General features: G+C 38.4%; 1 protein-coding gene across 1 annotated transcript in view; it reads right to left on the bottom strand.

The window, feature by feature from the left end:
• Positions 1 to 23,886, bottom strand: part of Schip1 (schwannomin interacting protein 1) — a 733,733-nt gene that overhangs the window by 546,374 nt on the left and 163,473 nt on the right. The window contains exon 4 of the mRNA XM_051199278.1: positions 23,742 to 23,877. Coding sequence (XP_051055235.1) covers positions 23,742 to 23,877 — 136 coding nt within the window. The remainder of the gene's footprint in view (positions 1 to 23,741; positions 23,878 to 23,886) is intronic.

Genomic DNA, 23,886 nt, shown 5'->3' with positions numbered 1-23,886 from the left:
TGGTTCACTGACATATAAAATAAAGTGCTCTCTCTCTCTCTCTCTCTCTCTCTCTCTCTCTCTCTCTCTCTCTCGCGCGCGCGCGCGCGCGCACACACACACACCCTAGAAATAAATAAATCATTTAAAAATAAAACACTCTCTACAGGATCTGAGGTATGTGGAACCTTATGATCAGTTAAAAAGAGAGTGGATATACCTATATCCTTGTGTGTGTGTGTGTGTGTGTGTGTGTGTGTGTGTACATTTATATAATTTGTTGCTATGTGAAATAAGTTTGGTTCACATGTCCTTATGTATCAAGAACAAAGGCTTTCATCTATAGATACTGCCTCCCTAAATCTTGTTTGTTTTCTTCTTTCCTTCTCTCAGAAAAGTCATCATTTACCAATGAAAACTGAGATTTTGTTCAGTGAAATATAACTGCAACCTAGTTCAAAACCCAAACATTGGTAATCTCTGAGATTCCTGGTCTTACTCTTTCCTTCTCACATTTATCCTTCATTTTGTTTAAGTATTTCAGTAACTGGCATACACAGGTACATTCTTAATGACATATTAAGGATGACTAGATAAAGAAAATTCCATTAAAATGTATGCAATAACTGCTCTGTATCATTTCTGAGAGGTAAATAAACCACATCTGTTTTTCAGTCTGAGCCTGGAAGAAAACTATGAACACACTTTCACTTAGGACAGTGGTAATGGGAAGGAAGGAAGCAAGAGCTATTAATTAAGCAGACCTGAGTCTGGAGCCCAGGTCCTACATAAAAAGCCTAGGACATTCGGGCATTCACCTGTAACCTTCAGTGTTGTGAGGGCTAGAGGACGGAGGATTGCTAAAGTCAGTAAATGTCAATCAAGCTCCATGTTCAGTGAGAGACCCTGTATCAGAGGAATAAGGCAAAGAGTGATAAAGATGGATGTCTGATATCCACATTTGCCCTTCATAATACATGAACATGTGTGCCTACATGACACATGCACACCATAACACACACCCTAGAACATCAATATTATCTGGGACAATAAAGATTAAGGTGCCATTTCAGAGTCTGAGAGGTGGAAATATAAGTGAGAAAGAAGGATTCTGTAGGCAAATAAAACAACAGTGATGAGAAAGGATCCTATGGAAGGTAGAGATAAAACAAGGAGGAGCTTTCTTGCGGAAGGATTTCCAGGAAGTAGGAAAGTAGAAATGGCAAATCTTACTATACTATCATTTTGAAAACTGAAACAACTCCAGTAACAGTTGCAAATGTTCTTACTGGAATCTTCATGAAGGCTTGAGTTTTTCCTTGAATCACACTTGTATGATGTACTGTAGGTGCTTTATTTCTTTCTTTCCTTTTTTGTTGTTTGTTTTTCAAGACAAGGTTTCTCTGTGTAAGCTGTCCTGGAACTCACTCTGTAGATCAGGCTGGCCTTGAACTCAAAGATATTACATTACCTCTGCCTCCCAAGTGCTGGGATTAATGCATGCACCACCATTGCCCACCAAACTTACATTTCTTTTTATGCCATTTTCCCCCAAAGCCTAAATGTCAGTTGCCAAAATAAAACTATGGTTATATAAGCAATCAGGGGAGCCCTGCATTCCTCACTCCTCCTATCCACCCCCACCCCGCCCCATTTCTTCTTCCTTTTAGTAGTGTTCTGGTTTGGGGTTAATTACAAGACTCTTAGACTATGTGCTCCTAACTCTTATGGACCAGACAGAAATAGTACATAAAGTTTCTATAGAGACTGGATAGTCTCAGTTGCAAATGGAGCCCTCCTAGCCCTTTGCTATATGCACACCTAAGACCTGCCCTAGTTTCTAGGTGTACAGGCAGAAGCCTGGTTTCACCTCATCTAGTCATTCCTTCTTTGAGAAGACTGATTTGGATTCTCTATGAAGACTTTAAAATGTTTTAAGGGGAGAATCTGAAAAATAACTGTAAATATACTTGGCAGGATTTGAATAATTATTCAACTTTCTGCAGTGTATGCAGACAGCAGACAAATAAAATTATAAATCATGGTTTGTCACTTGAGAGCTTTGTTGAAAGAAAAATGTCATCTCGAATCATAGCCAAAAGGTGGGCTATAAATAAGTGCCTACATATTCTGAAGTTACAAATTCTGAAGTTGTTTTTCATGCAAAGTGGTGTGGGGGGAGGCTATTTTAAATGTATCTCATTAGCAGTCTTGGCTTGTAAGATGTTATAGAAAATACCAAACCAACATGATGATAATAGTATTTGTCATTTCTTGTTGATGAGAAAGTAGAAATACATAAACATTTCATGCTGGTAGGCTGAAACTATTCCATATTTTTCGTAACTGCTTTAAACAAATGTTTGTGGCCTTTGGAAATGTGCCACCTGACAGTATACAAAACCACCAGAATGGTACTTTCTAAAAATCATAAGAAACAACAACCCAATTTGTCATCCTACCAATGTAAAAACCAACCCATATAGTGCTCAGATACTTGGCGGACACTGTTCAATAGCACATAACATACTCAAGATAATGGATGATCACACAACTACAAAGGCATGATCACACAGCTCCAAGACTTGCTCACACAGCTCCTGAGGTATGCTCCTATAGAGTACTAACTTTGGCAAAGGGCAGGCCCAGATTGTTATGTGGTTTCTAGTCTGAATCTTAAAGCCTATTAATCCTTGAACCTGTTGGTTCTTGGCAGTGTCCTGTGTTACTTTTCTCTAAATAGAATAATTATGTGAGGAAAGAATAAGCATTTCTCCACTACATGCTTTCTGCTCACTTCTTCCCTTCCAACTAGAGTGGGGATGGGTAGCATTATTCACTATCTCAACTATTTAATTAATCCAAAAGAATGTAACTTGATATCAGGCCAATACACAGAGAGAAGGAATGATGGAGAAGAGACCTATGCCTCTGGTTCTTATGCCTGAGATTCCTTTTGCAGTAGCCACCTGCTCCTTGTATCATTTGTTAACAGTGATGTCTCAGGGTTACATAAGTGTTTCAACCATAGATTAGAACAGAGACAAAACTTGGCTGTCACACCACCTTATCCTCATCACATTACCATTTCGTGCCTCTGTATGAACATGGGTGTTCGTCAAAACAAAGGGATGAAGAAAATTTGGTTACCCAGCTATATTCACCACAACCCCAGAGACATCCTTTCAGATTTTCTTGCTTTGTTTTTGGAGATGTCTTCCCTTTGGATTTGGAAGCACATGGGCACAATTCTTTATTTAAGAAGACATAGAAATTTCCAAACAAGTAACTTCAAAAGTGCTGTCAGAGTTTATTCTAACTTATTTGGAGAGAATATTTGGTAAGTCTTCATGCATTCATTAGCCAGATCAGACAGCTATCAAGGTTTTTATATCCCTCACATTCCTCTTTCCCATGGCTCTCTCTGCTCTCATGATTTCATGTACATGTTATAAATCCTGGGACTACCTAAAATTTCTCAATATAAATTGATGCAAATGCTCAGAACCTTGAGCACTTGATGAAGACACCAATGAAAACGCAAATGCAGAGTGGAGCAATCTGAAATATTAGAAAATCTTCTTAGTTATTTAACTGGTGTTTACATTTTAGACACCGTGAGCACTTGGGAAACCCAAGTACTAGTAACCCATTAGTTCTAGTGACTTTCCTACTAAAAATAATTATAATCCTAAAAGTATCATAACGAATGGCTGGAAAGGAACAGAATATTTGTCTCAATCAACTAGTTAGCTAGCCAACTGAGTCTATTGTTGGTACATATCCCATAATAATCTGCAAAAAGTTTATAGCTAGTCTGTATTTGAAGTACTGGGAGGAGTACCATCTATTAGTGAGACTACGGATTTTTCTTTAATGAAAAATAAGTGAAGTCACAAGGGATGATAGCAAGCCAAGCATCATTTTACTCTGGAATCCAGTCAGTTAGTTTCTAAGAAATGATTATCATCACTAAAGGAGGCTTGACTCATTATACTGAGTATTCTTGTACCTTTGTTTCATTTTTCTTTATAGTCTGCACAGGGGACTCCTAGAGCAGAGGGAATAAGAGATTCAAACTCATGTGACATGACTTTAAATAGTTTCAGTTCCTGTAATGTATCTAGATGTGATATTGAGAAGATTAAATCAGACTCATACATCATGTCTGACACAACAACACTTTTCCTCCTTTTTTTCTTCATTTCCTACTAGCCCAGGAAGCTCCACTTTCATCAACTGTATGATATTCTGACAGCACCTCAGAAATTGACTTTGTATGTGAAGCTCTGTGTTAAACTCTTCAGAAAGCCATTAAATATTGCCATTTATTTTCCTATTTTAGATTAGAAAGTTTTATTTGTCTTTTGAGGGGGGGCTAGGCATAAGGGCAAAGAAGTTAAGAAATAAAGTTCTGAGAGAGGCTGCCTTTAGGTTTTGTCTCTAACTACATGACTTTGGAAAGTTACTCAGCATCTCTGTGACTTACATTATTTGCTTGTAAGAAGAGAGCTTCTCTAGAGTGCATGCCATAGGATTGCTATGAGGAGGAGTTGGTGAATGTCCATACTTACAGGAGCCTTAACATAATAGTTCTCTACACAGTCCAGCTACTACAATTGTTGTCACAGTTATGTGCTAAATAGTAATTGAAAATGGAATCTGTCTTACCTTCTCCATCAAAATAACCCCAAAATTAAAATGTTTTTCTTTAGAATGTCTTTTGGTAACACAAAATACCAAAGATAGTAAAAGAATATCTATAGATAATTGAAACTCAAGAATCTCATATACAGCTCTATTACAATTTGTTCATAAAAAATTTAAAAAGTATGCTCTCATATTCAAGTAATAAAACTATTTTAGAGTAGAACATAAATAAAAATAGGGATGGTAAAACTGTAGTATAAACAGTGGCCAAGCAGCAGGAGAAAGGGGGTGATAGAGAATAAGAAAGACTAAAATTCATTATAAATATGCATGAAACATTCAAGGAAGAAAAATTAATTTTAAATGAAATGAATAATATATATTAAACCTAGTTAGTTCTTGTTGTGATGTCTCAAAACAAAATATAGATATCAAATCACAGCTCATGCAAAGGCCAAACTTGGAACATTTATAAAGTTATAGCAGCAATCTGAGTTCTGTCACCCAAATTATATTAATGAAGTCTCAGAAGTATAAAAGGGAGTAATGAGACAGGAAAACACTGAAGAAAATAGTTGTGTCCATTATATTTCTAGCATCAGTCAGTGTCCAGCAGGGGACAGAAAATATATATATATATATATATATATATATATATATATATATATATATCAGAAATTGAACACCTAAAACAAAATATTGCAAAGAGATGACTAATGGATGTAATTTTATTTTTTTATTTTTGAAAATCACACATATATATGCATATATATATGTGTGTGTGTGTGTGTGTGTGTGTGTGTGTGTGTAACTACCAGTAGAATAAAATGTAAGCAAAATAACTCTAGAATAGCTCCAGAATTGTGACAATATTTGTAAATATCCTTAAAGAGTTGTAAAAATTCTGATACTCATGAGATCTTGTGATATAATTTTGAAAACAGAAATAAAGAATTGATCTCTATTTTTACTCTTTTTAAAATTTGAGTTCACTTTATTAGCTAACAAATAAAAGTGAAACATGTATATGTCAGGTTACATGTGAAGTTTTGATATTTAAGTATATTGTATAATGCTTAAATGTTGTGTAAAAAGTAAAGTCTAGAATATTGCCATACTTACTCCAGGGCATAAAAAATTGATATTCAATTTTCCCTGATTTATATATTTAATTTCATGGAAATCCATCAAAATACTGAAATCAATGGCCTATGCTTACGTTGAGATAGCTTATCCAGTTTTGTTCATATTTCCTAAAATGAACATAGATACTACCTATAGTTGGAAACCAATAAACTCTGATTTAAATGTGGCAGAGAATTTTATAGTATTGAAAAACTCTCAGAATGTGTTGACCCTGTGTGAAGAAAAACAAAAAAATAAGTGTTCTGGCTAATGAAAAGTAGCTTTCCATTATTTACCTATTTTGGGTCCTCATTGCCTAAAAGCTTTAGATTAATCTGTGGTTGCTGTACTTTGTTATGAGATGCCAGTTGCATTCTATGTTGACAAATCTCATACCCATTGATCTTTATGAAGATACACAATTTATTTAAAATATGTTACTGGAGAAGAGGGCATGGAAATACTGTAGGGGTCCAAGGTTGTGAAAGATAGGTAAGAGAGCATTTTCTGGACATAAGAAGAGCTTTGAACTCATGCACTCACAGAAGCTGTGGTTGCCTGCACAAGACCTGTGCAAGATCAAGCCAGCCAATATTTCAGCGTGAGTGGGAGAGGGGTACATGAGTTTTCACCCCTGGCTAAGGAGCTATAGGCAGCTGATGACTGCTAGAGAAGGGAGAATCAGTTTTCTTTAGGAGTGTGGTTCCCTGTAAATTGATCATGTTCTAGTGGATGGAACCACACCCATGCTATATGGGCAGCACTAGCTGAATTTTTCTTTTTTAAGTAAGATGAATGGGGCTGGAGAGATGGCTTAGTAGTTAAGAGCACTGACTGCTCTCCCAGAGATGCTTAGTTCAACTCCCAGCAGTCATATGGTGCCTCACAACCATCTATAATGGGATATAATGCCCTCTTCTGGCAGACAGAGCACGCATACCTTAAAATATAAAACACAGAAATAAATAAAATTTAAAAAGTAAAATAAGAGGAATGGAATTGGGAGTGAGACAAGTTGTAGTGGAGGAGTGGGGAGTGAATATGATTGAAATATATTGTATACATGTGTCAAATTCTCAAAGAGTTAAAAAAAAAAAAAAGAACAAATAGGTTCCAAATGGTGTTGTGGAGCCCTTGGCACTGAATGATTCTTCCTAACACCTTACACTCTGGTGTAGAATACATCAGTATTCTAAAATCTAAGGAAGTTCATGTTTTAGGCTCAAATACGGACACCTAAGAATTGTAAATGAATCCCATCCAAATGGAAGAAGCCATTTGGAACCAGCTTCTTTGGATCAGATGAGTTTTCCTGACTTTTCTCTTCCAAAATCATTAAAGTTAACTTCCAAAAGGGTGAACATCACTGCTCTACGTTTTAATTAGCCCATTCTGTGCTTGAGTTGCCAAGGGCAACACTTGAGAAGCCTTAAAGGTTTCTGAGACTGTTGGTAGCATTGACATGACCACTCAGAAGCCACCCAGTCATAAACAGCCCAGAGGGCACAGGGAACTTCCTTGACACATGAATGTGTGGATGGCTGCTTCCCCAGCCTGATCCTACTGGCACAAGTCAGAGGTGCTATGCCAAGTGTGAACAGTGGGTGCAGGCAGCGATTTACAGCGTATCATTTTTCTGTGACTGCTGGTGGGCACTAGAAGACGGCCTGGCACAGTTCATCCCTCACAAATGCTGAATGCTGTCCCTTGGGGACAGGACCAGCAGGAGCCCAGAAAAACACAGCTTTTAGCTGCTTGGTGCTGAAAATTTCCGGCAAGATTCCAAAAGCCCTCAAAGCTAATGTCGAATTGACAAAGTGCCAAAAACCTCTCTGGCATTAAATTCCTGCTCTTTATTTTCCTCCCTTCAGGTTAACAGCTTGTGGAAATAATAATGTGGTAATGCCACCCTGTGTTCCAAATATCTCGAAGTACCATCTTGTTAAGCCTCGTGTCCCTTTGAGACTAATGTGAATGGAGCTGACTTAATCTACAGATGAGAAAACCCCATAGGAGATGGGTCAGAAGTCTGGGCAATGGCCAAGAAGACTTATCACACAGGTCACAGGTGTGAATGAAGTTCCCAAACAAGGCCAAGTGTGGTAGAAAGGGCCTGAAAAGCTCAGCTAGCATCAAATGGTCCCGAGCAAGATGCATACAGGATGTTAGATGGATTAGGGTAATCAACTGGCGAAAGTGATCAAAACTCTGCTGGGAGAGGCAACAAGGCATAGTCTTAGGCACAGCAATAAAGCAGTTTGGGCATGTGGCCAACTGGGATGGGTGAGAACCATCATCGGCCATCACTAGATCTAATGAGGCAGCAGGGGACTCATAGCCTCAGGCACAGTATCAGTCACTGTGTTCCCCTTCCTTATGGTTACAAAGCCTACAATGGAAATTACACTTTGGCAGAGGACTCTAGTCCCTAACATCTTGAACAACATTGAACACCTATTGATGTTTAATAAAGATCAGGAGAAACAAATAGGCCGAATAGATGTTTATTCAGGGAGAAATAACTCACAACATAGACAGATGAACACCAGCAGGTTCCTGGTCTCAAGGATGCCTCGGAAGTTCTCCTGTCCCGTGCTGCAAGCAAGAGAGCTGCCTGAGCCCCCTCCTCAGCCTTAGTTCCCCAGGTCACATCTGGCCCTGTCTCCACCCCCCATGGGCGTGGTCTATGCCACAGGTATGGACAAGGTGAATATCTCACTACAAACAACCTTGTCCCTAACCTGGGGTTCTGAGCAATCAAATTCATTCAGTTCCTCTTTAATTTTTAAAGCTAACTCTCCAGACTTCCTATCAATTGGTGTGTTTTTTAATGCATCACTTTATGTCTGAAACTAACCATGGTCAGATTCCAGAGTTTGCAACCTGAAAGACTAAAGTAGACACAAAAAGTATTCGAGGAATGGAAGAAAACATTGTGTGCTCTAAAAATTCCTTTCTTTTTCTTACTGCTCTAGGAACAAATGCACTTCCTAGTCTTCTGGGTAGTTAGGTGGGCCATGTGGTCTGGATTCAGTGAGATAATGTGAGTGCAGTGGTGTATTCCTTTTTCATAGAGGCTCACTAATCCCTCCAACGTGCCACTCCTCCCCTTGTGTTGTCACTTCCAGTTTCCTAGACATCACTTCCGGTTTTCAAAGCATGTTGGTTTGAAAGCCTGTGCTAGAGATTGCCGATGTCATCCTGCATTTTCTGAACAACTTCAGGAGGAAAGACTGCTACAATGACTGGCTCATCAATTCAGTGCTAATGTCTAATTAAGAAAATAACCTCTGGGTCAGGTATATGGTTCAGCAGACAGAAACGTTAGCCACAGAAGACTGAAGGCCTGAGTTTCATCCCCAAAACCCATGCAAATAGAAAGACGTTAAGTGTGCATCTGTGTCCTCAGCATTTCCATTTCTATGGCAAGGTGGGTGGAGGAAACAAGACATCTGGGCAGAAGCTCACAGGTCAGTCATATAGAAGGGCAGTACAGCAGCAAAAATCATGAGAGACCCTGTGTTAGCAAGACAGAGAACTGACACATGACCTCTGTGAACATTAGGGCATGTGCAAACCTGCACACACACACACAATCATTTTTAAAAGGAGACACTTCAGCTATATCTGAGCTTTTATACCTTTGGGATTCTAAAATATCCAAAAGTACCCCATGTATTTAAAAACAAACAAACAAACAAACAGATGAAACCAATGAACAGTTAAGCAAGCAGAGATTCACATTCAGAACAAAGCTGACAGCAGTAAGCTTCTGGATTGATGGCACACAGCTTCAGAATTCCTTCCAATCATAAAACAGAAGTGTCAACAGCTGGGACTGTCAGGGTCTAGAGACTACAGGGATGCAGGTAAAGGAACAAAACAGCCCACCGGAGGTCACATGACTCAGCATAGCCCTAAACATGGTTAGAGATTGGTATTGCACTTTTTTTCCATTAATTCCATCATCTCCACAGGAGAATACTAAAGACATAAATTATATGTTTCTGGCTTTGTTTGTTCCCTTTTACTCTATTTCATTTTCAAACGGTTCTCAGGGATGCATCTTACCCTGGGGTTTAAAACAAAACCATTAGGTTTATTTTAACTTATTTCTCAGTCTACCTCTTTCTCACTGCTTATTAAGTGATTGGTTTGGGAGGACTCAGGAATGGTCAGTTAATATCATTAGTTCTTACATAGTGGCCTGAGAATAAAACCAGTAAACCTAGGAAGATTTCTTTTCCATTTTATCAAATTTTCTTTTTATTTATTTGGGCGTGTATGTGTGTGTGTGTGTGTGTGTGTGTGTGTGTGTGTGTGTGTGTGTGTTTGTGTGTGTGTGTGTGTGTTTGTGTGTGTGTGTGCCTGTGGAGGCCAGAAGAGACCATCAGAGTCCCTGTAGTTGTGAACTACCCGACATGGGTGCTAGGAACCAAATTATGTCTTCTGAAAAAGCAGCAAGAGCTCTTAACTGCTGAGCCATCTCACCAGCCATTTCTCTTTTTAATGAGAAAATATTACACTTTTGCCTCACCTTTATGTTCATCTTGGAGAAGACTGTAGGAATTATTTAGTCCAACATGTGCACATGCATACCTGAACGTATGAGTATGAGCACATAGGTGATTGCATGGGCACACTTGCATATGCATAGTGTACATGAGAAACTTGACACCAAATCATTCAGATTCTTATTTAACACTTCTTTGGTAAGGCTATTTAACCAACCAAAACTATATGCAGTTAGAGTTATGATTCCATTCACAAAGACATCAAATAATCAAAGTAAATTTGGTACAATGTCTGTACTTACATTCCTAGTAATCCCAACACAAATGAAACATGGAAAAACTCATGTAGTTTTCTCTAAGGCATTGGAGTTTTATGTCGTTGTCTAATTACTCTCAATTTGTTACCCTCAACCACTCTTTGATCACTTTGAAAACCATAGTGATATACCATGGAGAGTCAGCATGCTTGTTCTACCTAGTATAGTCTCATCAATTCCATTGTACCCAAAACAAATCTCAGTGATGAAATTATTTTCCCTGCTATTGTGGTGAATCAACTCCAGAGATGAAGACTCCAAGAAACATCCTGGAGATGACTGTAGCAGGTGTCACTGTAGAATGCTAGATTTGGAATGTCTACCACACAAAAGCTGTTCTTAATGTTTTGGAAGCATAGATGACTTTCATGGAAAGTCTCTATGCTCTTCTGGTTTCAACTCTCTCAACCAGTTCAGATGACTCCATTATTTCTAATAATGCTTAATATAAATCTTAACTTTATAGTGTATAACTATGTTTATTTATGTAGGTCTAGCATGTAAGTTGAAGCTAGAATGTTTCCTGTGTGTGTAACCAGAAAAGTAAAAGAGCAACCAACATTAAAATATTGCAGCCAAGATAAAACTCATTGGAAAACCTGCAACTGAAATATTTCAAGTCCAAATTCTTTAAAATATTATTTGAGTTGTAATATCATGTCATGTTGTGGAATTATTTAATGTACAAATTGTTTGAAATATTTGGATTGTCTTTGATTGCATATATAAAACATGTATAAATAAAGTAATTTAATTGCATGCTTAGAATTGAGTCTAAAATTCAAAATCTATGGTGCCAGGCACTTCAGATACTGGATACTCAGCATGTGAGAGCCAAGAGAATCTATGCTGATGTGCAAATTCTGAGATACCCTTTGGGAAACTGGGTTCTGCCCTTAGGACCCTGACTTCCATCAACCTCCGGTGCTAATCATGCTGGCAGAAACCTTTTAAAATAAGTCTAGAAATCATGTGGGATCAAACAACACCCCAATTTAAATTATCCCAGGAATCCAGTACCCTCTAATTAGCTACTTTCTTTCAGCACAACCTACTCTCAAGATCTCCCCTATGAGGAGGACTCTACCATGACTGTAACTGGAGTGGTCACTTCCGGAAGAAGCTTTAATGGAGACTGATGCAACAGGAAGAACCATTTCTAGGCAGTAAGAACCATTTTTAAGACCAACTTCTCTGAAGACTGAGAGCAGTTAAAAAACAGCAGTGAAAACATACCTATCATCCCTTTCTATGTCAGCATCCCTACAAAGGATTTTAGCTACAGTGGTTTTTGTTAAACAGAAACATACCCCACATTTTTTTCTGCCAAAGGTTGTAGAGCCCTGCAAGTGTGCATGGACTACAAAACTGTGAGCATATTTTCACATTGGCAAGAAAAGCAAAATGTCAGTCAACTAAATTTAAGATTGTTCACACACACATCTGCTACCAACAGAATGCTGTAAAAAGGAAAAAGAAAAAGAAAGGGATGAGGATAACTCACATTCTAAATGGCTCTGGATATTTCCTATTGTTTGGGTGATTTGTACTCTTTCAATAATGATTGAAAGGCTATCAGAACAGAAGCTAACATCTGTTGGTGGTTTGTCATGTAGCAACAATTTCTAGTTAAGAAAATACATAAACAACCATATCTCAAAATGTCTAAGCTAGGTAGCTGTGGTAATAAATACATCACTAAAATATTTTCCAAAGAGGAACAAATGTAAAATGTTATACTCCTAGCAATATCATACTGTATCATGTCCTTGAGAGTCTGAGAAGGAGAAAAAGATTGACAGATAACAGTTCTCTGAATCCAGCATGCCTCACATACCCACTTTTACAACATATGGCCAGCACAGGTTATGACATGAAGCTCACTTGCCTATATTATTGAATGACAGCCTCACCTCCCAGAAGCACTTGTTCAAGGTTAACCTCCATAGGGAATAGTTGTAGCTCGTTATGGAGGAAACTAAAACTTGAAGTCACACAGTATACTTATTATGAAAACACCACTTATAAAATCCATGCAGAATCATAAAATCCAAGGAAACAAACTAAAAGAGCTGGATGATAAATTCACCTTTCATGAATTTCAAAAAGCTTAGTTCTTTTAAATATTGAGATTAACTTAGGAAAACACTAGTGTATTCACTAGGCAACACTGACAAAATATATGCAACAATATCACCTTAATATAAAATTAAGTCGTCTTTTAAAATTACACATTCCATATACTGTCAAGAATAAGTACCATTTATCTAAAAATAAAGTGCCAAATTACTGAAGAGTTGAGATTAATAGCAATTCACCTGAAAATTATGAATAATAGAAATATATTTGAGTCTGAGGTTCTCAAATGTAAGTGTTTTAAGATAGTAAGTTTTATATAACAATGACATTAAAAGAGTTTCATTAGGCTTTTAAGTAAAAGATTCAGTATAAATGCCTAAAACTGTAATTAACTAGCCTGGAAAAAAAAGACAATTCTTAAATTATGTTTTAAATGACTTTATGTTCTCTTAGACAACTCTGAATGACAAATCAAAATATCTGTTGGGGTCATTATTGGTAGTTCATATCTAATCATTTGACAAGAAAAATCTGTTTGTACCTTCGCATAAGTTTCACTCTATATATGTGATGAGCTATGTATATTAATGCCAATGTTTAAGTCACCAAATATCCCCAGTTTGTTTCAGCATTAGATCAGATAAGGGCTCTTTCAGAAACAAAACTCTGAGATATGATCAAAGAGTTTAACTGTTCTTCAGAATAACAACAAATCAGAAACCACTTTTCAGAATCTTCTATTGACAAAGGGCAACAAACTGCACACTTGAAACTATTCATGTATGTTTATAAAATGTTATTTCCAAAACAACTTTCCCCTAATTACAGTGTAATTAATTGGTGTTGTTTTTGAAGTCTTTACATTCTCAAAATTTAAAGTACAGATGCTCAAATATCAAAGAATGCAAAATTAAAACATGTTTTAAATTAGCATCTTAACTTTTAAACAGTGGTACTCAACCTGTGGGTCACAACCTCTCCAGTAACCCTCTATCTTCGAAAATATTTTCATTACAATTCATAACAGTAACAAAATTATAGCTATGAAGTAGCAACAAAATTATTTTATGGTTGGGGGTCATCACATTAGGTTGAGAACCACTGCTTCAAATGATATTTTAGTGGCTGTTTCTAAACTTAGAAAGGCAGGGAAGGAGCTTGTCTTTTACAGTGTCGGTTTGAGTAAATTGCTTAGACTTGGGGGTTATCTCTTTTCATACGTCTACAATGTGGTGAGCACATAACAGATGATTGGATGTGGAAAACTTACACTGTCAGGTTGCTTGTCTGGGTCACAGTCCAACGCTGCCCTTAAGTGATGCTCAGACCTCTCCATGGTGCTGAACAACTACCCTTGTCCATTAGAGGAGGAAGAGGTGTTCACTGAAACTGGCTTGGAAAGGAATCCATAGAAGGTCACTTTGTTAGCAGATAAAGTTACCTGGAGAGTTTTCACAGCACATGTTACAGGGGGAATGTTTCCCCCTCTGGCTAGAAATCCAGGCAGTTCAAAGCAGATTTTGGTGCAAATATCTTCAAAACTGAAAGAAACGAGTTAAGTTTCCTGAGAGATGAAGCTGAATGGTTTTGTTGTTGTTGTTGTTGTTGTTGTTGTTTGTTGTTGTTTTGTTTTGCCTGTGTTCTTCAAATTGGGGTGGGGGAGAGGGTGAATAAATACATAAAGAACCAGGAGCCTCAGAAAGCAGAGGAGTCCAGATAAGTTCTTGATCTTTTGTGATGAGAGCAAGCCCCTGTTAATCCAAAGCAGCTGATTCACTTCCTCTACATTAACTAAAAAATGAACATAAAGCAGAGAATTTCACAAAGGCACTATACACACTGTGCCAGCAGATTTGCGTTCCTCTAGTCCCAGTTTCTGTCTGCTGAAGATCTCACAGCCGAGACCAGACTCTTCTGCCTCTCACAGATTATCTCTTTCTGAGGCTGGAATATTTAAAGAGCCACATGACACCCAATGATGTCATCTTGAAAGCAGGACACAGTGGCTGCTGTATGTAGTCCTTCTATTAAGTATTTAGCATAACAATTTTCTTAAAAATCTATTTGCAGCAAATAACTTGGTCTTCTACAAATATGCTTAACCCTATCAATACAGTGCCTCAAAGAGAAAATCAATTCATGCCTCACATGTAAAGCAGCCTCCGGGTAAGCAAGGATGTGCTAGCTCCTGGTGCTGCCATAGGAAATGAGTAATTATAATTAACTCACAAAGAGCCTGGTGATGAAGCCCCTTCTCCCCTCCCCAAGATCTGTGGTAGAAATGAGAGGATGTTTCCAGATACAGAGTCTACTTCAAAAACAACTCAGAATGTTTAGCATGTTAAAAACTGTAGTCTTCTTTTTTTAAGCAGACCACTATGACTGCAAAATAAAAGTTAAAGCAACTTTCTTCAATTTCTAATAATATTTTTATTTAATGGACTAGAACATCTAAGAAACAATGAAAGCTTATTATTTCTGAAAGGATTTAATTTTTTGTTAAAGGTTGGTAGGGAACTTTCTTTGACAAATTATTTTGTAGGTGTTATAAATTGAGAATGAAGAGATCAAATGTTACCTATATTATAACTGATTAGTATAACTCATTGGTAACAGATAACATATAAGCATAGTTTTAAGGGGCTTATTATGAGAGTGCCTTTTTTATTCTGAGTAGCCTGCCTCTCTTCTATTTCTATTTAGTTATGTATCCTAATTAAAGATTTTCAGTCACAGATGACAAACCTGCTGCTACACAAACTCAGTAGGTTAAAAAGAGTGGGGAGCACGCATGTGAGGGAAAATTGGAAGAGGGGGGAATGGGAAAAACTTCAGGAGAGGGAATGGAGGTGGAGTGGGTCAATACATATTAAATACATGTACAAATTATCTATTAAAAAGTTTCATAGAAGCTTTTATTGGCACACTGAAACAATATATTGCATTATATATAAACATGTAAAATTAAAAACAAATGAAAAACAAAAATGCTACGAATCATGATAAAAAATCAAAATAGTTTCAAGGGGTGTCTGGATTGCCTCCTTCCAGCATCAAGTTTCCCAAAGGAAGCACTTTCCTAGCCCAGGGTCACTGATTTCCCTTCCATTCTCTTCTCCAAGAAGCTGGGAGATGTTACTCAGGCTGAAGGATTAGCTGGAGGAACCAGGGCCTCCATGGTCCAGATTTGCCTCCATGCTCAGGACTTCCTTGGACTTACTTGTGCATGAGGCTAGCAGCTTTCAGTGCTACCTGTGGCTGTTAATGCTGTATGATTATAGACTCCAGTAATAGGAAGCTCAGTGTGGCCTCTGTCTGAATTATACATAGGGTCCCAACTATTGTGAGAAATAAATCTTAGATTTGAATCTCCCTGTATCATCACCCAAGAAGAAGTTTCTAAATTGGATTGGGAAAAGAAGCTATGTGCTAACTTCTAAAAGTCCACCAACAATAGCATCATCCTGTTGTCTGGACTTGGTGTGTATATATTCTATGAGCCAGTTAATGTAAGAAGTTTTATGTGCAAACTAAATAAATAAAACTCTCATTTGTGTAATATAGCTCTATAATATTGGTCTATAAAGGGGGAGGTCAAAATCTTAACTAGAAGTATTACACAATGCACTGTTCAACTCTCATAAATTTTATTATTGAGCCACTTAGGAATTCCAATGCATGGAATCTTTCTTTAACAATGCTACAACTGAGTTCCATGGATCAATTGTCTGACAAGATAATACTAACATTGATTTTTTTTTTTTTTTTTTTTTTTGGTAAAAGAAACTTGGAAATGTGGGAAAGTGTCTCTTTTGGCATGTTCAAGTTTGATGTGATGCAGTGGAAATTGACAAAGTTCTAGGGTGAGTAAATTGACTTATCTCCCTTCCAAATAATATGTTTGTATCCTACAACATGACTTTTTCTGGTACAAGGCTCTGGTAAATTCTGCTTCTAGAAGATGTTGTATCAGTTAGATTTTGTTACTAGTAAAACATTCCCGGTTTCTACACAAGCAATAAAACAAAATTTTAGTATCTCCCTTAAGTTACTAGTATGTTTGTTACAAGAACTGCCAGTCATGAATAGGGAATGGTATGAATCCTGTGAGAGTACAGGTTGTAAGGTTTCTTGGTGATTACTGTGTCTCAGTGTCTTTGTGCAGTGGCCTAGCACACAACAGGAACTCAGCTGCAGAAAGAGAGAAGCCAATTAACAAGCTGAATACAATCCAGGAGAGTAACTCTGCCCTCTCACCCCACCAAAGATGTCTGTCTCTTTTAGATTAGGTAAACCAAGAGAACACGAAGACCAAAAGATTTCCAAGAAAAGGAGCTATGAAAATGGAACACATCCATTCCCACAACAATCTGCTTCTCTTTGGATCCTAGCCCTTTCTTCGTTCTCATGAGATGAACACTGATCTGGTGTATTCTGGTGCGATGGTAATGAGGGTGCCGTCTTGGCATCAAACAGAGACCCACCATCTTCTGTAGTGTAAGCTAGTGTAAGCTGTAGAGCAGAGGCAAGATCATAGCAAGGATGAGTGGTGGCCTACACTTTAGGAAACTACAACAAAATGAGATTTCTTTGTTACTGTGTTTATCAATGGCAAGGTACTAGTGACTAGCACTTTGCATCCACATGTAGTACTCTATATAAGCTTTCAGATACTGAAGGCACCTTCATTATTTTAGATGGGTAAATGAGTTAGCGATCAATGAACTCACAACTTGGTACATCAGTCAATGTTTAGTGTTAGGAATTTAAAATATTTTATTCATTTATTATTTTTAAATATCAGTTTCTAATTTTGGGGGTGTTTTGCCTACATGTACGTATATCGGCCTTGCCTAGTACCTGTGGAAGCAAGAAAATGGAATTAGAACCCCTGAAGTTATAGGTAGTTTTGAGCCACCAGGTAGATGCTAAGAATCAAACCCAGTTTGTCTGGAAGGGCAGGCAGTATGTTTAAGTACTGAGCCACCTCCCAAAATCTCATATCTTTTTATCATTTTTGAAAATTAAAATATAATTGCATTATTTTTTCTTTCCTCTCTTCCTTTAAACTCCTCCCAGGTCTCCTCTCATATCCTCTCCAATTCATGGCCTCTTTTTCCTTAATTATTCTGTGTCTGTCTGTGTGTGTGTGTGTGTGTGTGTGTGTGTGTGTGTGTGTGTGTGTGTTTATAATTATACAAATACAACTTGTTAAATCAGTTTAGTGTTGCTTGTACTTATATGACTTCAGGGATGACCACTAGGTGTTGGATAACCAATTCAAGGTGCATCCTTAGAAGACTAATTCTTAAACTTCCAGTTGTTATTATTTGACTGCAGTATTTTGACTAGGACTCCATTGGAATTTCCCCTTCCATGTTAGCATGTCTATTATTTAGGTTTTGTCTAGGCATCCATGTTGTTATGGTATCATGGGTGAAATTTCCTTTGTTATAACTAGGAGACACAATCTCACAATAGATTTCCTGGTCCTCCAGCTATTATAACCCCCCCACACACTTCTTCCATAATGTTCCTGAGCCTTGATGTTTTTTTAAACCCCCAAATCAAAACAGCTTGCTCATTTTTAAACACTGCCAGGGGGAAAATATCTTCAAACAATGAAGTTAAGAAATATTGGAGAAAGAAATCTATATTATCAGTGAATATTGAAAGATATAAAATGGAAATGTGTGAAGGCATTTTTATACAAAAATATCTTTTGCACACTGTCATTCATTGTTATATATTACTAAAATAATTTATGAAACTTTGCAAATTTATTTTCAATGACTCAGATTTAAAGACAGCTGCATCTGCTCCTATGTAAATATTAAGAATTTTTCCCTTTTTCCATAGGGTTACTACATTCTCTGTGCCATTTGGGGGTCTGAGACACAGTATGGAAAATGAAATTTGGGAACTGAAACACTAAGACTCAAGGGATCTAAATCTGTAACAGCTGGGTACAAGTCTGTAACTTGCTCCTGACCTGGAAAATTTAGGTTATTGAATTATTAAACATCACAAGGCTTGCATTCTGCAATTACAACATTTGATATTGTACTAGGAAGGGTCACTGCAAAGCCTCTTTGCAGGCCTAGTGAGCTCTCCCCCTGAGTGAGCATAACTTCACTGTAAACCCCTTTAGTCACCAGATTTCTCCTTGTGTATTTAAAGTTGCATGTTAGAGCAATAAAACTGGAGGTTGATGTGAGGGAGGCTGATGTGTGGATCTGACTGCAGGGACATCACTGACCTTGGGGATATTTGGAAAGTTTTGGTGAATCTAAAGGCCTCCAATCAGTGCATTGTCAAGTCCCTCTTGCTAAATGCTAGGGATGCTAAAATAATGCCAGAAATCAAAAGAGCTGACAGCTCTTCTCTCCAGGATGGCTAAGGCACTAGGACTCTCAGGTACCCCTGACCTCTGTTTTTGTACTTGCTCAGAACTATCATCCTCTGGCTTGGGATTGCAGTGATCCCTCGGGGTTGGGCTTCTACAGATCCTGGAATGGAGCTTACCACTCATTCCTGTGGACAAGGATCTCTGCAGTCCTCTAGAAGGAGGAGAATAATCTACAAAGCCTTCACACTGTATGAAGTGTAACGTCTAAGGAGATTCCCATTCATACTAACACAAACATTCAAATCTTGTTTCATTCCCAGACATTGAAAGTCTTTGGTAAGAGTAACACTAAAATACATGCTTATTGATGTACTCTTTCTATTATGTAGTTCTCATAATTACATATATGTGTGTATATGTATTATGTATATGCACACACATATGTTCATTCTAAGACAAGTTGATTTTTGTGGATTCATTTGGAGAATCTCAAACAGGGGCTGGGCCCAAATCAGTACCAAGTCAAAAACTCCCTATCTGTAGTGTACAAGGTTTCCACGGTGCTATAAGAAAAGTGCATTTATTATCAAGAACAGATAAAACAAAATATTTCTTTGAGAACCCCCAGGGCCCCAGGCTCTGTGCTGAGTTTTACAGATGGTGTGCCATTTAATGTTCATTGCAATACTGATCCATCTGCGAGGTGGGTGTTAGTTGCCTCCAGTTGCAGATGAAGAAGTACTTCTTGAGAGATGTCTTAGACTCATGGAAGTAGTGGCTGAACTCCAGGAAGGTAGCAAGAGACCTAACAGGAGGAACTGGGTGTGGCTAAAATGGCAGGAGGAGTCTTGGCCACGAAGTTAAGCCAAATGGTACAAAAACATCTCCTAGTCACCTCAGGGGGTTTGCCGGAATACATACTAGTGATGCTAAACAGGTGACCAGTTTTGGAGTCTGTATTACATTAATCAAATGACAGATTATTCAGAGCTGACAACTAAGTGCATTTTAACACAGGAATCTGACTAATAAAAAGTGCACAGTGTAACCACTGTTGTTCCTACAAATTGATGAATGGTTTTGAGGCACAAATGTTAACCCTTTCTCACTTTGACTCCTATAATTACTATTTCCCAGTAACAGTTCCTATTCAAGTTTCTTATTTCTAAAACAAAACTTTCCTGTTACCACATGATATACTACAGTGTGAGGGCACTTAATATGCAAATTGCTAACATAACTTAATATTATCTTCCCTCCTGTTGCTCTTTAATTTGGCATTGAACAGCTGAGGTTTGAGATTTTAATCAAAGAGCATGGTATAAGGCAATTTATAAAATCAAATGGAGTTTTTTCAATTGTTTCATTTACTGTTTAGAGTAGTCTTATAAATGCATTAGCTGATTGCTACTCCTTCAGCTTGACCATGCCTAAATACAGGCTTGTTTTCAAGTGGAATGAAATGATGGAAGAGGAAAGCATGCAAGTTCCAGCCCAATGCCCAATGTAAGGGTGGCTTCTTATTGTTTAAGTCTCATTTTCATCATCTGTGAAATGGAGATAATAGCTGTGCCTCCTTCAAATGGTCATTGAGCAGACTAGATGAAGAATCCGCGGAAAGTATTAGCCAAGGGGTCCACACATGAACAAGTCTTCAGCTCTTCTTAAGCTGAAGTGGGGAGCTCATGCTTAAACATGACTGCCGCTTTGTATTTTAAAACAGACATATTCTGAGAACTATATTAGCCACTATGCTCTGCCAAAACAATGTACTCAGAAGTGCTATTCTCGAGTCAGGAGAGGATTCAATCAGATCAAGGAAATGGCTTCCCATGTAATGCATACCTGGGACAGGCAGCTGGGACAGTCAGTAAGTGTAGCTATGACAGCGTGGGGGTGGGAAACAGCTGATCTGGCTCAGGAGACAAGACAGGCAACTTGATCAGATTCGAGAGAACTGATAATGGTTCTCTAGGCAGCAAAATGGAAAAGCAGACCTTGGGAATTCTCCATGGTGACAATGGTATTTGACTTTGGCTGAAAGCTTGGAAAGGTAAAGAACAGACAGCATAATGTAACTTGCCTACATGCAGCCTGATGGCTCGAAGCACCAAAATCTGAATGATTTTGTTGGTCATTTGTTGAATCTCCTGTCTTTAACATAGCCTTAGTCCATATTGGACCAAGGGCCATCCTATGACCTGCATTAACTTTAGCCCCACTCACAGTGGACAAGAAACCAAACCTCCCAGCGGGCTTCTTAAGGATATAGGGGCAGTGTGTCTGGCAGGTGGATCAAAGTAAATCAAAACCTTTCTCTATGTTGTTCCCATGTGGGTTGTAAGCCCCAAAAGATATACAGATAATTATTCTGTAAGGGACCCTGTCACAATGATAATCATGGAAGACAAGAGAACACTGACACATCTATATTGATTTCAAACCACTAAGCATGGATGTTTTTAATGCCTTATAGGGCTAGGGGTGGAGCTCAGTGGTAGAGGATATGTAGAGCCCACATAGGCTGGATGCCCAGCACTGAGAGTACAATGAAGTCTTGGATGTTTGCCTTTCTGACAGTCTAGAGGATTGGAAACAATTCAACATCTAGTATTGCTTATGTCTTACATTCTGTATGTACCTTTTATGTCTTCTTTTTGTACAGTTGTTATCACATGAATGCCATCACTAATCTGGCAGTCATTATTATAATCAATAACCTTTATCAGAAACCAGCAGTCTCTGCTTACTTTATAACAGATGGCATAATGATTGTTTTAAATATGTTTATTTCTTGTTTTTTTTGTAGAAATCTAGACATTTCTTTGTCCCTCAGCCCACAGAACTAAAAGATGACACTAGGTCAACACACCTTATGAAAAACTCAATTGAGAGCAGACATTTGGACAAGGCAAGCCCCTCTATTAGAAAAAGATTCAGGAAACTTAGGAGCTAGGCTGACTTAAGGAATTCAACACTGAGCAGACAAAATAAACAGGGCAATCCATAGGTACAGGATGGACCACTCTTTACTCATAAAACACTTGAGGTGCTAAGATTAAAGCAGTACATCAGTGAAAATGTAAGGCTAGGATTCAGCCTCAGATTTCAAAAACTCCCAAAAGCTAAAGAACACACACACAAACAATGGATCACCAGACTCAGCATGACAACTGATTGTCCTGAATTGGGAGCTTTAGAACAGTTGTTCTCGACCTTCCTAAGGCTGCGACCCTTTAATACAGTTCCTCATATTGTGGTGACCCCCCTCCCCCACACACACACCATAAAAAATATTTCCGTTTCTGTTTCATTACTGTTTGTTAATTTGTTAGGTACATAATTTTGGAGATAAAGGTTTGTCAGTGCGGTCACGGCCCCCAGGTTGAGAACCACTGTTTAAAGAAGCTATAAGGCCCATGAATCTGAACACCTAATTCTCAGACAAAATGATTCCTGAAATCGAGTTTCCGTCCTTCAAATAGAATCTTCAAATCATTTAATTGCATTTTCTATTGGCATTCACGGCAAAGGCATCCTAAGGACTCAATTTTCACTTTCTCTTTTGCTCATAAATCAAGAGCTCTGCCCAACTTGGAGGCCCAGCATTCTCCAATGTGGTTCACAGGCGCCCTCTAGTGACCGGGAGGCCAGTGAGCACGAGCTTTTTCTCCAAATGTCCACTTCTAGGGTCAGTTGAAAACAGATCTGCCTCTTATACTTTCACAACAGTAAAACCAGCTTATTCTTTCCTTTAAAAAGTAAACAAACAAAAACTCATATCCACACAAAACTATTATATAATGTGGAAGCCATACAGTCTTTTAAACACATTCCAAAGAAAGTAACGTTTGCCTGATCTCATTATATGAAAAAAAAAAAAAAAAAAACCCAGACAGCAAAGTAGTGGAGGAAATATATACTTTTCATAATCGCCTCTTCCCAACTTTTCATCATTTCATTGATTACCAATAAATTGACAATCATAATGGCCAAACTCACTGATCTCTGGTTTGCTACTCAGCCCCCCCCCCAATTTAAAACACAGGATTGTAGCAGATGTGTTCATTCCATAATCCAATACCCTACCCGAGAGTTCTTAAACTGATGGTCAGTGAACCAACTTCGGTGTGCAAAACCATGTTTCCCTTTCAAATCTTCTTAATGGTCGACAGCACTTAAAACTCTGGCACCTCCTAGAGAGCTGAGCTTGTCTACATCTGTCCTGCACCTATGCATGCCGCAGGTTTCGCGGAGCACAGGAGGCAGCCCAAAGGGGCATGTGTAACCCATTTAGCCATAGGCACACTCAACCTTGTGCACATCAGCCCAAATTCAGTCTGTGATCGCCTTCAATTTTTCCCTTCAAACGTTCCCTGTCTAACACTAACAAAGCTCAGTTTCAAACCAGCTGAGCATCACATAGGAGCACACCAGAGAAAACACACAGTAAGAAAAGGGGAGGGAGGGTAGCGCCCACCTTCGTGATAGAGAAACGAGATCGCACAAAATCCCCTCTCTGTGGGTACAGTCAAGTTCATTTAGGGTTCATGAATCTTGCCTTAGTTCTAAGATGTTAAGAGCCTCCCTGTGGGCTTCCATGCAGCAAATAAACGACACAGACCCGCCGTCCATCACAAACCACCTCAACACCTTTTCTTGGAACCAGAGCCAGGGCTATCCATATGTACAACAAGCCAGTAGGAGCAAGGTGGCAGAGACACTCACGGGTGTGCTGCTGTCGGAGAAGGTGTTCATGCTGACAGAGCTGCTCAGCTTGTCTGAAGAGACAGAGGGTGGGGACGGGCTCCTCTTCTCCAGGGGCTCTTGCCTCTGCAAGTACTCTCGCCATGCTCGCTGAATGCTGCAGAAA

This window comes from Phodopus roborovskii, unplaced genomic scaffold (genome assembly GCF_943737965.1).
Source record: "Phodopus roborovskii unplaced genomic scaffold, PHOROB, whole genome shotgun sequence".
NCBI lineage: Eukaryota > Metazoa > Chordata > Mammalia > Rodentia > Cricetidae > Phodopus > Phodopus roborovskii.
Note: the sequence above shows the minus strand (reverse complement) of the source record. Positions and strands in the feature narration are given on the sequence as shown.